The following is a 17389-nucleotide window of genomic DNA, read 5'->3' as shown; positions in this document are numbered from 1 at the left end:
AACCTATTCAAGATTTTGAAGTCAAAGTCCCTCTCCTCTTCAACCCCTCCCTTCGATCCTGAAGATCAAATAGAGGGGGTACATCACAGTGATTGTGAAGTGCAATTTCCATTACATTTCTTCCATCTCTCCTGTTCTCTCACTCTTATTCTCTCCTGGTCTCTCTCCCTCCCCTCACTTTCTCCCTCACATGCTTTGTACACACCCTACCTCTCCCCTTGCACCCCACCCCCTTTCTCTCTCCCTTTACACCCCCACCCCTTTCTCTCTCTCCCTCTCTCTTTATCTCCCCTCCCTTTTACTATTAGCCACAAGCCTCCATTTCTCTTAATACTCTTCTACCAACTATTATTTCTATCCCTTACTACGATCTTCCAACCAGTCCCACCACCCCCTCCCCTTTGCCCAAATATGACTTCCTTTTTTAATTTTACTGATATTTCTCTCCTCTATCTGCTACTTTATCTTTATTTCTCTCTTCCTCTCTCTCACATCCCTCACCTTTCCATATGATACTATCCCTATCCCCCCCTAAAAAAATAACAGTTTAAATAAAGACAGAACCATCTTGATAAACTTAACAGAAAGTTTATTATACATGAATGGCAACTCATGAAGAAAAACACTCTGTCTCATATCTTGGCACTTGGACATGTACATGTAGCTAACTCAAAAGTTGGCTCTCTTGAAATAGAAAAGCAACCTCACATCGAGAAGTAAAATATTTTGTAAGGAACAAATATCGGACACAACAGAAGATGATGGTATAACTTTTCAAAAATGCGATCGTGGGTATATAACCTCATAATGGAAATTTGGAGGGTAGATGATAATAATGTAGGTATGTCGCAATCCCCGCATCGCGGCAGCGAAATTTCTGTCACTGTGTGTGCGTGCATATGGGTGCGAGATGGACGGGTATCCCCTGTAAATGGAGCTTTCTCAGTGGTTAAATGTACTTCTAATACATCGGATACTAGTTTTTGAGAATGTTGAAAACTTCCTCTTCAATTTGGTATCTGATTTATATTGAGACAATTTATGCTTGCGATAAGTCGACGAAGACAAAGTGAAGTGAAAGTTCAACCCGTTCAAATTCCATGACCGGGGTATTGGACCCAGATAAAAGGTATATAGGATGATTATTTATCTTTTAATTAGTGCTCATGTGAAATCTTATCGAAATTTGACGATTCCAACTATCATTTTTTGAAGCGACATTGGTGCATGTCATGGATTGGCAGTAACTCTTGTACGGTCACTACGGCTACGCTGTACCCGAATGCTACGTACTAATACATGAACTTGCACTATGCTGTGAGTGGCGATCGAACGATCTTGTTATGTCATTAATTATGTATCAACAGTCTTTCCCAAAATAATCTATCAAGACAGACAAATGTATTTGGTAACAGATATTTCACTCTACTAATGGTAAAAACGTCAGATGGATTTCTTTATCCTGAAGAAAGTTATGACAATTTTCATTCTTCAATAGCGTGATCTTGATCACAGTTTTTGGTCGTCTACATAGGAAATGAATGCGGTGTCAATATGCAAATTTTTGCGTATAAAATTAGCATAACTTCCTTAATCTAAAACATATAGGGATGAGTAATGTATCAAATTAAAGGTTTTTGCAAGCTCTATTCAATGAGATAAGTTTCAAGATGTTTCCATGATTTTAATTTTTTTTTGTAACATACCTAAATAATGGGAAGAGGCAACTCATTTATCTAAGTAGCCAATGTCATTCCTTATAGTTGTATTGACTTTGAACACTTAAAATGACCTTGTTGACGTTTGTTGAATAAATTCAACCTAAATATACAGATATGGGTGAATTTGGTTGAATATCACTGAAATGCATTTTCTACACTTGTGTTATAAAACTTTTCTGAATACATTGGCCCGTAGTCTAAGTCAGGCTTAATTTAAACTCTGGTTTAAAGTTGTAGTTTCACAATAGATAGCCAATAATGACAATCTATAACAGTAAAATTTCAATGTATCAGCTCAATTTTTTCAAATTATTCTTAACGTTTCAGAAGGATTATTCACGAGTTAGGAAAGAGCAGGAATGTAAGGAAAATGTTTATGTTTTAGGCTTTCCATGATTTTAGCACAGAGTTAGACCATGGTCTCAGTTAAACCTGACTTCAGAATACGGGCCAAAGAGTTGTCATGCCAATCCAAAGGATCAAAAGGGGGTGGGTGGTAGGAAAATGATTAAAAAAGTAGGAAAATTGTGTGCCCTAAAAGATCAAAATAAATTGTGTAAAATGAATAAAATGTCAAATTTATCCAATAAAACATTCATTTCTTATCCTTCACATCACAGATCCCTATCACTGATAAACAAGAAATGATTGAGACAGTCTAAGTTATTCCATACAAAATTCTTCAAGCGCCAAACAGGAGTAGAGTAAAATCCAGTCTTTGCCGTTCCACCTCTTAGTTTTCTTTTCGGACTTAATCATCGAATCTGATGTGCGCCGTCTCCTTCTCTGTGATCGATCGGCCAGCAGTCTGTACAGAAAGGATTCAAAATGAGAGAATAACAGAAATACAGCTCAGAATACACTAATTGGACACTGTTTTTATCGGCATGAATCATGGCGTAATATCAATAATAATAATAATAATTGAAAAAAAAGGTTAAAACTGTCACACGATCTTTATATAACAGCAAAAAAAAAATTGTAATAATAACAAGGTTCCAGAATCATGGAGCTCCAGAGACAGTACTTTGGTTGACACCACCCCACCCCCCCCCCCTCCCTTCTATGGACTGCCACTCTCAGTTTTAGTACAGTTAATCATTTTGATAACTAAATCACCTGTAAAGCTGCCAATTAGTAATAATAATAATATTAAGTTCTTTTATAGTACATAACACATAGCTACGCATGTCCCTATGCACTTGGATGAAATTAGAAAGTAAGTAAAGAGTGTTGGGCACTGAATTCATTACATGTTGAACAGATACTTTTTAGGGAAGTCTTAAACTTATCTAAATCATGTATATTTCTCATATAATTAGGAAGTGCATTCCATAAGACGGAAGAGGCATGTGCAAATGAGCGCTCACCATATGTTTTGGTAACAATGGGAGGAATAGCAAACAGCCGCTTTTTTTAAACGATTTTTATCCTATTTAGCAGAAGTTTTTAGTGGAAAGTGACACTAAATGAGATTCCCCCCCCCCCAGAAATAGAATTTTTCTAAACTTGCAAGAATGAGGATTTTTAGAATGTTATCCAAAATTTAAAGAAAAAATAGAATTTGTGGCTTGAAAACAGGTCAAAAAGAAAAAAAAAAGATTTTTTGTCAAAATTGCAGTGCAGCTCTGTTTCTCATACCTTATTCACTCCTCTCTTTTTCTTCTTCTTCTGTTTAGAGCCCAGCTTGATCTGTCGATCACGGGAGAGCTTCTCCCAGTATGCCTTTTCTGCGACTCCTGCAACAAAAACAGCAACAACAACAAAAACATTTATAAATTCTCAAAGGCTTAGGTTAAAGATAAATGAAAGTAGTTGCAGTAAAATGATTTCACAAGAAAATCTCTAAAACCAAGATTAATTGTCCCTATATCATTGAGGATCTTAATCTGGTACAGATTACACTGAAATCTTGGCTGAAAAACGATCACACTGAAGATTGCCAACACAGATGTGCCAATGTGGGACAATGTATCATTATTGATTTGAAAAAACCTGACATTTTGTTTGAATCCTGGGGTGGTATTCTGGAACACTGTCATAACTTTCGTCATAAATTTTGTCATTTCTCTCCGAGATGTGACACCGCTGTGATTGTCACAAATCGGTAGTCTGAACATTGTCTTTTCCCTGTCATATCTCTCTAAGTTCCCGCCCATCTTTTCGGAAGCAAACCAATCAAAATCATCGTTAGATCCCAGTGGGAGCCATTCTAGACAATAGGAAGGCCCCGTGACAGGTAGGGCGTTTCCCAAATACAGTTGTTGGCATCGCGCAACTACGCGTATATCGATGCGCTTAATTACAAAGAGAGACAGGGAGCTGTGAAGGATTTTAGAGAAGTAGAAAAAGGAAAACAGAGAAAAAAAAGGAGGAATATGTAGGGCCTAACTAATTGTAGCATGAAAATATAATATTGAAAATTGTCGTGGATGATGAGTGAAACTAATACCACAATCTAATCTAAATAATATGATTATATGCTTGACATTCAGTCGGCAGGGTATTGGGATATTTGGTACTAAAAGATATATCAAAATTAATGACTGCTACCCCCTGTCATAACTTTTGCTTGTATAAAAGGATTACGCGCATTTAAAGCCGCATATTTTTGGTGCGCGCTAAAGAGAAGAGACAAAATTTATGACAATTTTTGTGACAAAAGTTATGACATCCACCAGAATACCGATTTTGTCATATCTCTGAGAAAAGATAAAATATGGAAAAAAGACAATGTTCAGAATACCGCCCCAGGATTATTTTGCTAATTCCTCAGCAAGGACACACGATTCTTCCAGAATCCTGTATCACATTTTTTCATATTTATGCCAACAGACAATTGGGTGGTCCTTTAATTGGATTCTACATGAACACATTTTGAAAACATTTATCTTAAATACTGATTTGACTCTTATACATCTTAGCTGCAAGATCCCCCGTGTCACCCTGTGCCTGTGATATCACACCCAGAAATAATTTTTTAGTGCTTCAAAAAAAAACTGAAATAAAAAAAATGACCAGAAACACTATCTTAATTTCATCCCATACACTAACATGTGTTATATTAATCTCCAAAGGAGATTTTACAAGTGGTGATTTTCAGATACAAATATTATGAAAGTGTCAGCAGGAATTTGAATTTTTCCTTCCTGGGAGTTTTGAAACTTCAGTAAAATATTCTTTTAAAAATTGTTTAAAAACCAACGAAACATATTTCGGTACTTAAAATGTAACATATAAGTAGTTATTAGCACTATGCATCAAGAGGAGTCAACTAGGTCTGGACGGCACAGAACCTTTTAATGGATAATATTTGGTTTGAATATACCTACCCGTAACCAGAGAAAGTGACAGGTGCTGTGAAGCAAGTTGGGCAATGTTGGTATCTTGAAGAACAGCCTTAGGTCCGTCTGCGGATTCGAACCTTACAAACCCTTGCGTGTGACCTTCAAGGAGTTCGACGTAAGCAACGGGCGAGATGGCTTGAAGGTGTTCCTGGAGATGGATTAAAGATTTTTTTTTATGCATGTTAGTGATTTTATTTAGCCCTTACTAGTAGATACCTTTCAGTGTTAGCCAATAGAGGTAGGCCTTCAAGGAGTTCAACATAAGCAACAAGGAGATGCTTGAAGGTTCTCCTAGAGATGGATCAAAGATTAAGTGTGTTTTTTTTTTACTTAATGTCGCCCTCACTTGTAGATACCTTTCAGTGTTAGCCAATAGAGGTAGTATTTGCCTTAAGAGAGACTCGATTCAAACCCTTGGGTGTGGCCTTCAAGGAGTTCAACATAAGCAAGAAGGTTGGCTTGAAGGTTCTCCTAGAGATGGATCAAAGATTAAGTGTGTTTTTTTTTTTACTTAATGTCACCCTCACTAGTAGATACCTTACAGTGTTAGCCAATAGAGGTAGTGTTTGCCTTTTAAAAGAGAGACTCGATTCAAACCTGACAAACCCTTGGGTGTGGCCTTCTAGGAGTTCAATGTAAGCAACAAGGAGATGCTTGAAGGTTCTCCTAGAGATGGATCAAAGATTAAGTGTGTTTTTTTTTTACTTAATTTCGCCCTCACTAGTAGATACCTTTCAGTGTTAGCCAATAGAGGTAGTATTTGCCTTAAGAGAGACTCGATTCAAACCTGACAAACCCTTGGGTGTGGCCTTCAAGGAGTTTAACGTAAGCAACGGACGAGATGGCTCGAAAGTTCTCCTAAATATGAATCAACAAGTTTAACATAGTGGATATCTATCAGGTGTTTTTTAAAGCTGTTTGTAAGCTACAAGTGACTTTATGAACGACTGGTGATTCTTTTACGGGCCTCAGGTACATATAGGACTTTTAAGATGTAAAAATGTATACCTTAACTTCTTTCCTTGAGACCCCTGATTGCAAGCATTCTAATTTCATGACGGTCCCTGCAGTAAAGGCAGGCTCGTTGGTCGTAGACTGGGTGAGATCTTCATTCTTAGGCTGTAATGTATCGCTATCACACACCTGTAGTAAAGAAAGAGAGAAAGGGAGAGAGAGAGAATGAATGAATGAGAAAGGGAGAGGAAGAAAGTGGGAAGAGAGAGGGGAGTGAGAATGGGGGATAGAGGAAGAGAAAGAGGGACATAAAAAGAAAAAGGAAAGAGGTAAGGAGAGGGAAAAAAAGAGAAAGGAAAATGGAAAAATAAAGATGAAGAAGGAATGAAGAGTGAAATGATCATGGGGATTAGATGAATTGATAAGAATTTGATTGAAAATGACAAAACATCTATGATCATGTGTTATGAAATCAACATGTAAAAAATGTGGCATTGTTAATCATATTGCAAGCATAATGGGTGCAAGGTACATTTCACCTATCACAAAAACAAGCTATTACCTAGCTCAGATAAGGTAATAGAAAAGTTAAAGACAGTTTAAAAAAAACAATCCCAGGCTTCAGCACTTTCAAAGTTTGAATGCTCTAATTTATAATTTAAAAATCATTAATATTTTACATCTTAAACATTTTAGAATTTTGAATGACCTTTACTTACTTTGGAAAATTCAGAATGTGCAATCATAATTAAGAAGTAAAACATAACATTTTTTGGATTCTTTGGGAAATTTTCCTTCAGAATTTTTTTTTCATCGGCTAGGAGTATGAAGTAAATGTATCACGAAAGATGGCAAAATATCATGTAACACACCAAGGCAGGCTGACCTTGTAATGCATGTCATATACATGTACACTGCATTAATATGAGAAAATTACTTTAAAATACGCCTCTTCAATATATCCCACAAATATACAGAAGTTGAGCTAATCAAGATCTCCTCTATTTTCCAGACAATCGGCTGTTATATTATGGCAGAATCATGCTTTAAAAAATACATTTCTACACCAAGGATGGCATTCTCAATCATGATCAATAAATATTAATGTTTTAAAAAACTGTGTCTTAAAATATCATTTGGGGGCCAATTTCATAAAGAATTACAATTATGCTACCTGGAAAACGTGATTTTGATTGGCTGCTGAGCCCTATCACCATGGCAGTTTACATAATGGCATAGATCACCATTATTGTAGAGTCCTTTTGTGAAACAGGCCCCAGGGCTTAAAGATTATTGCTTGATCACAACCGATATACTGTATGCCACAGAAATGTGTTTAACCGTCTCTCCCCTGTTCCATAGATGCAGGCCAAGTGACAGAAGAAAACACTCCATCCCTTGGATAGGACTGTTAAATGGAGGCCCCATGTACAGGAGTCACCACCTTTGCACGTTAAGAACTCAATGCACTATCCGTATAAGAGTAGGGGGAAACCCTGGTGTAGTGGTCCACCTGCACTCCCCCAATCAGCAATATCGGGAGGAGAGACCTGCGGGTCATAGTGATTTTTGATTTTGCTTCCAAGGCACAGGTGACGCCAAACAAATAAATACAAAAGATGTCATTACTTACCTTTGGGGCAGTTTGAGTTCCTTTTCTAAATATGGGCATTGGAAAGTTTGATCTCTTGGCTTGTTTCATCTGGGCTAAACTCTCCCTTTGGAGGTCAAGATACTCCTCTTTGAGTAATAACCACTCTCTCCTATTAAAAATATAATACAGTTTGTTGGTCAGCTTCAATTTCTTTCATTTCTTTCCATTTTACTTTTAGCATTTCATTTTGTTTCATTTCATTTCGAACATTTCACTTCACCTCATTTCATCTGAACATTTCATTCTGAACATTTTTTTTCATTTCATTCTATTTAATTGAATATGAACATTTCATTTCATTTTTAACATTCACTCGAAAATCAAACCAATGTGCATGCAAAGTCTCATGAACATGAAAAAGTGTGGAAGTTTTTCACTCCATGTTTTTCTCTAATTTCAATACAATATAATTATTCCCATGATGGAAACACTGTAACACCTGGCGACATAGATATATTTGGCAACCGTAAAAGAGGCATCCATTGTCCAAGACAAAACTTCCTCAGTGGCCCAAAACCAAAAGATTGAGACTGTACGTTAGATCACCCACTAAGTGGCAATGCTTTGGTAGTGAATATCAATACTCACTTTGAGATGACTCTAAGGAAATGAGTTTCCTCTTCCTCCTGAATCTTCTTTAATTTCTTCTTCCGATTCCGCTTCTTCTTTTCCTCGTCTTTCACCCCTTCACCCACTGCATCTCTTGCGTCATCGCCTCTCAGTTTCTTCATTGCCTTGCTGCAAAGATCAGGATCGTCACCGTCTCCATCCTCGTCCTCTGCCATCTCCCGGACACTCCACATGTCTCCTTCGCTCAGACTCCGCTTCCGCTTCATCATTCGCCTCTTGGCCTCCTGCAAAGTCTTGGGCACCTGTCCATCTGCTTCCTCGTCCGCGTTGAGACTCTCACTCACAGAGGCACCCTTTCTTGAAGACGTGTGGCCCTCCAGGTCAGGTTCCACCATCCGCTTCCGCTTCAGCCCCTTCGGTGAGTCCGACGATTCCCTCGGTCCATCACTGGTGTTCTTGTCTTCGCCTGAAGAAGAATCCTTCAGTCTCTTGCTTCCATCTGAAACCCCATCCCCATCCTCAGACTGTATTTTCCTTTTCTGTTTTCCTTGACCACCATACAACCTCCCCATCAGATCACTTCTTCCCATGTTCCCACTAGCCTGATTTGCATCGGTTCCTAACCTGCCACCACTGCAGTTTTCAAGTCCTTGACCTGCAGCCCTAAGAGGCTGGTTGCTACTGGGATAAAATCCCTTGCTCTGGTCAAACTCTAAAGGCACTATCCTCTTCGTTCCTCTCATCTTGGGGAATTTTCCGGCCCGGTCCATCATATTGGGTGAGGGATTGTTTAACAGCTACATAAAAGAAGGAGAAAGAAAACCATTGAGCTTTGAAGGTTTGTATGGTGATAAGACTGGATGGTTTTTTGGGTGAGGGATTGTTTAACAGCTACATAAAAGAAGGAGAAAGAAAACCATTGAGCTTTGAAGGTTTGTATGGTGATAAGACTGGATGGTGAGATTTGCAGTTACACCATGTAAGTTGGTCCTGAAAAGGACTGTTGGTTAATATTTCTGATAATAGCTCTTATTAAGAACTGTTATTCTCGACGTTTCAAGCACATATGCTTTGCTCTTCATCAGGAGTAAAGACTTGATCCAAGATTGAGGAAGTATTCTTCAGTTTCTTGCTTCCATCTGAATCTGCATCTCTGTCTTCAGACTGTATTTTCCTTTTCTGTTTTTCTTGACCACCATCCAACATCACCTTCAGAAGTCTTCACTCCTGATGAAGAGCAAAGCATATGCGCTTGAAACGTCGAGAATAACAGTTCTTTTAAGAGCTATTAACAGAAAGATTAACCAACAGTCCTTTTCAGGACTAACGTACAGGGTGTAACCGCAAATCTCACCATCCAAGAAAACCATTTCAGAATAAAAGATTATTATAAGATAAAGACCTCCAGGAATGGGGCTGAGGGCAATTGCACCTCCGAAATGCTTAAAAGAACCCTGGAAATTGAAAAAAAAAAGAGCCCTAGCATATCCCCATGCACTGCCACGTTAAAGCTTATCCAACGTCACTGATTTTGGCAGTGGGCTGTTAAAAACAGCTCCCCCCCAAAAAAAAAAAAATCTTGCCTGAAGACCTCTTATTCTGGTGTTCAGTTATGAAAATATTATGTCAGACTAAGCCACACTGAAACTCTATGACCTAGTGTTCTGTAATCAAACATATAGCTATAGAGAACTTGTGAATCTGTGTGAATAAATAATAAGCAAACAAATCATCACTCTTAAATTTCATGACAGGAGCATCTGATAGTAAGGATTCTCCATTAATATTTAAAGATTAATCAAAAACCTTGCATTGCAGGGCCAAAAAGAGCTTCCATTACACATCTGCCATGCCTTGCCAGTCCAGTAATTTAATTTGCAATCAACAGTAAACTTAATTACATGATCAATAGCTAGGCTTTGTTTTACACTATTACCCGGTAGTAAAATCAATTACATGATCAATGACTACACTTCGTAATACATGGCCCTATTGAATTAATACACAACTAAACATGCCTGTAAATTACATGAGCAATCATTAGTAAGATTAAACATATGATCAATCTGAAACTTTGTATCACAGGGTGCTAGACAATTCATACCCATCTAGCATGTCCTGTCAGATCAGTAATTATGTTCAATTAACAATAAAATTAATCACAGAATCAATGGCTATCCTTCGTGTTGCATGGGCCTCAACAATTCATACACGTGCTTGTCACCCCTGGGGCCTGTTGCAGAAAGAGTTGCGTTTAAACGCAAGTCAAAATATCAAGCGCAAGTCCCAAATAGGTGCCTCATTGGCTGAAAATCAAGTTGCGCAAGATTTTTTGAGTTGCGTTTGATCAAAACTCTTTCTGCAATGGGCCCCTGTTCAATCAACAGTCAAATTAATCATATAATCAATGACTATCCTTCGTGTTGCATGGGCCTCAACAATACATACACGTGCTTGTCACCCCTGTAATCATGTGCAATCAACAGCAAAATAAATCATATGATCGATTGCTAAGCTTGATGTTACAGGGCCATATACAGGCTTTCATACACACCTGACAAGCCCTGCTGGCCTCTGTGGGAGACTCAAACTCAATGAAAGCAAACCCCTTGATATCCGAAGTCGACTTGTAGCGGGGTAGACTAACATACAACACTTTACCGCAGTATGAGAAGGTCTTCCTGAGCCAGTCATGGTCTGCCTTCTTGGGTATGCATTCCTATGGGAGAAATGAAAAACACACACAAAAATATTTCAATATTACGACTTCTGAATTCTGCAATTCTCAAAGAACACCCAGTAATGGCATGAACTTTTAATTCATGCATTGGCAAAACCAATGCACAAAACTATGCAGTTGAATGGGTTTTTTTGTAGATTTTGACATGTCATTAGACAATATTTTCTTTTTGGTAATGGGGAGGATGCAAGCCTACCAAGGAAAGACATAGTTTTGTTTCTTCAATTGAATAACAGGGGAATCCATACCTCTCCTTTTTACACTCTTCTATCTAATTTCTTCCCTATCCTTTTCCCCCTCTTCTTTACTACTTAAGAACTAGAGATGCTTGGCGGGTCGCGCGGCTGAGCACATGTATCCCCCGAACCCATCGCATCATCCACCATTGCGATATAGAGCTCACACAGAAATTTGACAAATAAATACAATTATCATGGCAACAATGACCCTGCCCACATTTTGCCTGTGGGTACCAAATTTGATGAAAATAATACGATGCAGCAGCGTGACTCTGCTGAATCTTAGGTATTGTCCAGTAGCACCTGTTGGGGAATACAATTACATAGTAATCTGGATATATTTTGTAAACCTAACCCTAAGACCTCCCCCCCTCAAAAATTATACGCATCTTCGCTTTACCTTCTAATGTTGCTTCTGTGTGCCAACTGCTATGACAAACTTTCTATATGGGAACAGCATGGTATAATGATACATGTACCTTGGAATGAAGTAAGCATGATACATTGGATTTTCAAAGTTATTGGTAACACTCACTCACCATGGCAATAAAGACCCCCTCCCCCACCACCTAAATGATAGGCATCTTTGCTTTACCTTCTAATATTGCTTCTTTGTGCCAACTGTTCTCACAAGGACATCTCTGCTATGTCCACAAAAACTCTTGTTACCATGGCATTGATGTCTCCACCCACACCAAAATCGATAGGCGGCTTTGCTTTATAATAATGGACCGTCATGCCACATTTGAAGATGATCGGAGAAGAAATGCAGCTCATAGAGCGCTAACAAAGACATATCTCTGCAATTCCACAAATACTCTTGTTACCATGGCAATGATATCTCTGCCCACACCAAAATCAATAGGCAGCTTTGCTTTATCATAATGGACCTTCATGCCACATTTGAAGATGATCGGAAAAGAAATGCAGCTGGTAGAGCGCTCACATGGACATCTCTGCTATTTCCAAAAAAACCTGTTACCATGGCAACGATGTCTCTGCCCACACCAAAATCAATAGGCGGCTTTGCTTTACAATAATGGACCGTCATGCCACATTTGAAGATGATCGGAAAAGAAATGCAGCTGGTAGAGCGCTCACATGGACATCTCTGCTATTTCCAAAAAAACCTGTTACCATGGCAACGATGTCTCTGCCCACACCAAAATCAATAGGCGGCTTTGCTTTATAATAATGGACCTTCATGCCACATTTGAAGATGATCGGAGAAGAAATGCAGCTGGTAGAGCGCTCACATGGACATCTCTGCTATTTCCACAAAAACCTGTTACCATGGCAACGATGTCTCCGCCCACACCAAAATCGATAGGCGGCTTTGCTTTACCATAATGGACCTTCATGCCACATTTGAAGATGATAGGAGAAGAAATGCAGCTGGTAGAGTGCTCACATGGACATCTCTGCTATTTCCACAAAAACCTGTTACCATGGCAATGATGTCTCCGCCCACACCAAAATCAATAGGCGGCTTCGCTATACCATACTCGACCTTGATGCCAAATAATCGGAGAAGAAATTAAGCTGATAGAGCGCTCACAAGATATCTCTGCGGCGGCGGACGTGGCTTGAGAGGCCAAATCCATCCTTCGAACTCTGTTCGGGGATACAATTATACATGTATGGGGCAGAAAAAAGTTAAAGGGCAACACCTTTTACACTCGACATCCATGCAATATTTTTTTCTAAACTGTTCGCTGACAAGATCTGAACAACTTGGTTTAAACGGGGTAAAGAAACATCTATTCATACATCATAATCAAGTAATGCCCCATCTCTACCCCAACAGGGCAACATCAGAGGACAAATCAGTCACAGAGCACTAGCAATGATTAGGATCATACTTTAATCCAGAGGTGCTGTTCACTTCACGAGTACCCATGCTCCCCTCCCCAATCCCTACGAAAACTGGAAAAAACATACCCTGATAGCAGAGTTAAAACTCACCACATATACGGTGCAGTCACCAGGATCATACTTGGGCGACTCCAGTGGGAGCCCAAGTAGCCCTCCCCAAGCCTGGTTTATTCCCAATTCGTCTAATGCCAATTCGTCCAATTGCCAAATCGTCTACTACCATTTGGTCTATCATCAGATCGTCTACTCACCACATGGTCTACTTTCATTTAGTCTAATGCCATTCCGTCTAATAACCAGTTGGTCCAATAACCATTTAATCCATATACCACTGGTCTAATTAAACTTAAGTGATAATTGTGCAAATTAATGAAAAGAAAATGGGTATTAATTTTAGACCAACTGGTTGTTAGACCAAATGGCAATAGACGAACTGGTGATTAAACGAAGTGATGATTGGACCAAATGGTTATTGGACCGAATGGTTGTTAGACGAAATGTTGATGGACGGAATGGCATTAGACTAAATGAAGGTAGACCATGTGGTGATGGACGAGTTGGCAGTGGACGAATTGGCAATTTACCCCCAGCCCTCTATAACAGAGTGAAAATTCATCCCATATGCAGTGCATTCATCAGGACTGTACTTTGGTGGCCCCAGATGTGCTGTCTGCTTCACAAAAAGTGTTTAGTCCCCCCCCCCCCTCCCCTTACCACTACAAAACATGGAAAATACCCTAACAGAGTGAACACTTACTACATATACAGTGCAGTCATCGGGATCGTACTTGGGCGGCTCCAGAGGTGCTGTCCGCTTTACAAAGAGCTGATCATCACTGAGCTTGAGGATTTTTGAAAGCTGAATGGCAGAGACAACCTCCTTCCTATCTTCAGTCATGGATAACATCTTGTTGAAATTGGCTATGGTCTCCACGCTAACATCTAAAGATTGAAGAGAAAAGTGAAAAACAACTTTGAAATGATAATCATCTATTCTGTCACCTACAGTTGGGCTTAAAAGGTAATAAACCCACCACAAAATGCACTCCTCCATGCTGAGTGTTGAATGTAGATAACACTATGATGTTCAACGAGCCCAGATAAACAATCTTTAATGAATGCAATATTTTAACACCTGGTTTCACAATTAAATGGCAGAACTTGAACACTTTAAATATGTTCTGGGGCCCGTAACACAAAGCTTAGCAATGATCGTAGAACATTTTTCTACGATTGATTGCATTGACTACAATGTACAATCAATCGTGAAAATCAAGTGTACGATTAATCGCTAACCTTTGTGTTACGGGACCCAGGTGGGGTTCACTAACTTTTGAGCACCACTGTGTAACCGGGGAAGTAGTCAATGCTGGTGCTTCCGAGTCATGAGGTCGCTGTGCACAGAGAACCTTTTCCCATAGACTTTGAACATGTGACTCGGGGCGAGTGCCGGTCTTGACTACATCCCAGCCTATAACCCAATACATTGCAGTGGATTTAATGACAAATTCCTGTTTGCCCTAAAACATTTATGATGTGACGGAGAGGAAAGGAAATTGTGCTTTACAGGATAAATTTTACAATTCTACATTAAATCCAAATAAAAAACCTGCATTTTTATTCTTTGAGAATAAAAAGATACAATCTTTATTTGAAAAAATGCTCAAGCTTTTTTTTTTAAAGAAAAATAAAAACACAGCGAGAGAGGGCATCAGATATCTGAGAAAGGAATGCTTGAAATTCCAGAGAGAATCAATGGTTGAAAAAAAATCAATGGCTAAGTACACTTCTGTAAGATTGACATGTCAAATGGACGACAATGGTCAGTTGTAACCCTAACCAAACGTTTGAGCCAGCTTTAAAACTGACCACAGACTTACATCCATCTTTATTTTTAGACATTTCTTGCTTCAGGAATCGATCTTTCCTCAAATTGGCATCGCTGAAGTAAAACTCGATCTGCTGACTGACATCAAGTATGATTTTCTTATGGCGCTTTCTCCTCCGCTTCTCCATCGAGGCATCTCCAAGCGACGAGTTGTCTTTTGCTTCTGCTTTATCTGCTTTCATCCTGCAGATATGGTACAGATGAAGAAAAAAAATTAGAACTTAAAGCCCAAACTAACAGAGAGGTAACATGTTCAACTGCCATCAAATATCTAGGAATAGTGTTAGGGCGACATTTTATTGGAGCTGTTTTTGGTTCTTATTTTCACAAATATTTAAAACAATCATCTTTCTATCAGAGGGCATGGGTTTGAATCCCAGCCATGGCGTGTTTTCCTTCAGCAAGAAATTTACCTACATTGTGCTGCACTCAACCCAGGTGAGGTGAGGCACCAGGCAGGTTTATGCCCTTGAAAGCAGAGTGCTGCAAGGTACATGTAGCTCGGGCTAAAGCTGGGGTAATAATTTATAATAATAATAGTGCACCTCGAAATGGATTATTTCTAGATAGATGGCGCTATACAAATGCCTATTATTATTGGTAGTAAAACACTAAAACTAGTAATAATGTATCGCCCGGGTAATTTGTCAATTATTCATCAGGAATGATGATGATCCAGAGTGAGACTCAAAGAGTCAGACAGCCAGGCCCATATTCCAAACCTGGGTTTAACTAAAGTCTGAGCTAAATTTTTGTTGTATTCAGACGTGAAAGCAGGACATTAAATGAACACGCTGCATATCTTTAAAAAGAAACTAATTAAGTACCGAGTGTGAACTGAATTATTTCTTTCTTTAGACTTGAAAAAAAAAAACGAATTGTGCCTAGTAAGCATAGCGTGCAGGATATGATTAATGTGAGCGAGAGCATTTTTATAAGCAGAATTTATTTTGGCATGTGACCCAACAGGATTGCTAAATATGCCAAACCCCTCCTCTCACTTTCTTTACCACTCTTCCTCCTTTCAATTTTTCTTCCTAATTCTTTTATCGATTCCTTCCTTTTCTTGTCTCTCCCACTTTTTGGTTTTCTTTTTTCTTCTCCTTTTCTTTTTTTTTTCTCCTGTCTTTTGTGCCACCAATTATGTGTAGGCCTCTTGGGTCAGAGCTCTTATCTCTTTCTATTTCCCTTCATTTATTAGGCATAAATATATATATATTTTTTTTTTTTTGGGGGGGGAATGGGGAAGTATATAAAGGAAGCAAAGGTTGTTAGGCTCATATTCCACGTCCTGGACGATTTTTAATGATTGTGCAAACCCTTTGCATCTATCTAGACCCGCACGCACACATTTACCAACACACATGACACACTCCAACGATTCACGTACCACCAGTGATTCACCTAACCCACTGATTCACTTTCCGCGAAAAAATGTGACTATTCAGGGCGTGTGTATGTGTGTTATGGGATTGGTAGTGTGTTATGTGTTTGGTAGTTGCATACATACAAAATATAAAACATTCCAGGAGGTGGACTATTAGGCTCATAGATTCGTATTTTTTCAATGTTTTTTTTTTTAGGGGGAGGGGAAGGACCGAGGCTCCCTCCCCTGGCTCCACTTCAGCTTCAATCCCTGGCTAATTATGGCCAAACAAAAGGACCAGTCCAGTAGCGTACGTCAGCCCCCCCCCCCCCCCCCATTTGGTATTTTTAAACCCAAAACTCCCCTGAAAGAAATCAATTTTTTGCTTGTCAATTTTTTTGGGGGTAAAAATTTCCTACCCAAAAAAAATTGACAAGCCAAACTTCCCAAAGACAAAGTCTTGAAAAAAAATGTTATTTTACTGTGGCTATATTTAAAGGAAACGACCTAAAATTTTGGGGTCGTCAACATTTCATTCGGCTTGAACCCCCCCTTTCAAAAATCCTGCATACGCTACTGGGCGAGTCATTATTTCCGCTATCATGAAATTTGTCACCAGTCCCCGACGTTCATTTTCAGATTCACTGCTTCAGCCTTCGGCTTCACTTCAGATCACTGACTTCATTATCATTAGTGCATGCTACTGACAGCTTTCCATAATTCCATTCCCATAGACTTTGTACAGAAACGAACGCTGAACGATTAGCCAGCGCCAGCTCAGCAGGCCAAGCAAGGCGACAATAAGTTCAAAACAAATGTAAATAGTGTCCGACTTTCCATCACCCACACGACAAGATTACCGTATGGAAGTTTCTTACCTAAATGATTGTACTTACTTTTAGAATACAGCAACAAAATACACGTAGTATATGTCTAGGAGCTAGTATTTAGATGAAATTTGAGACAAACGCCGTGTTCACGCAAGATTTTCTTTTACAGCTTTTAAGTATGGAACGCTATTTATTACGTTCGTAA

At 39.0% G+C, this 17389-nt stretch overlaps 1 protein-coding gene across 2 annotated transcripts; it reads right to left on the bottom strand.

Annotated features, from left to right (window-relative positions):
* Positions 1-572: 572 nt before the first annotated feature.
* On the bottom strand, positions 573-17381 carry LOC129282220 (la-related protein 7-like). 2 transcript variants are annotated; one of them, XR_010296521.1, is made up of 11 exons: positions 17251-17381; positions 14981-15171; positions 13858-14042; positions 10801-10965; positions 8265-9043; positions 7656-7785; positions 6077-6211; positions 5054-5216; positions 3363-3460; positions 1716-2529; positions 573-837 (listed from the first exon to the last, which is right to left on the bottom strand). XR_010296521.1 is itself a non-coding variant. In XM_064113394.1 (10 exons), the coding sequence occupies exons 2-10, from the start codon at positions 15168-15170 to the stop codon at positions 2473-2475; spliced, it is 1902 nt and encodes a 633-aa protein (XP_063969464.1). In that variant the 5' UTR covers position 15171; positions 17251-17381; the 3' UTR covers positions 573-2472. The 2 variants fall into 2 exon arrangements, 1 of the variants encoding a protein (XP_063969464.1); XM_064113394.1 differs by having other exon boundaries at positions 573-2529.
* Between the last annotated feature and the right edge of the window lie 8 nt (positions 17382-17389).

This window comes from Lytechinus pictus, chromosome 18, assembly GCF_037042905.1.
Source record: "Lytechinus pictus isolate F3 Inbred chromosome 18, Lp3.0, whole genome shotgun sequence".
NCBI classification, from domain to species: domain Eukaryota; kingdom Metazoa; phylum Echinodermata; class Echinoidea; order Temnopleuroida; family Toxopneustidae; genus Lytechinus; species Lytechinus pictus.
This window is presented reverse-complemented; position numbering and strand designations above follow the sequence as displayed.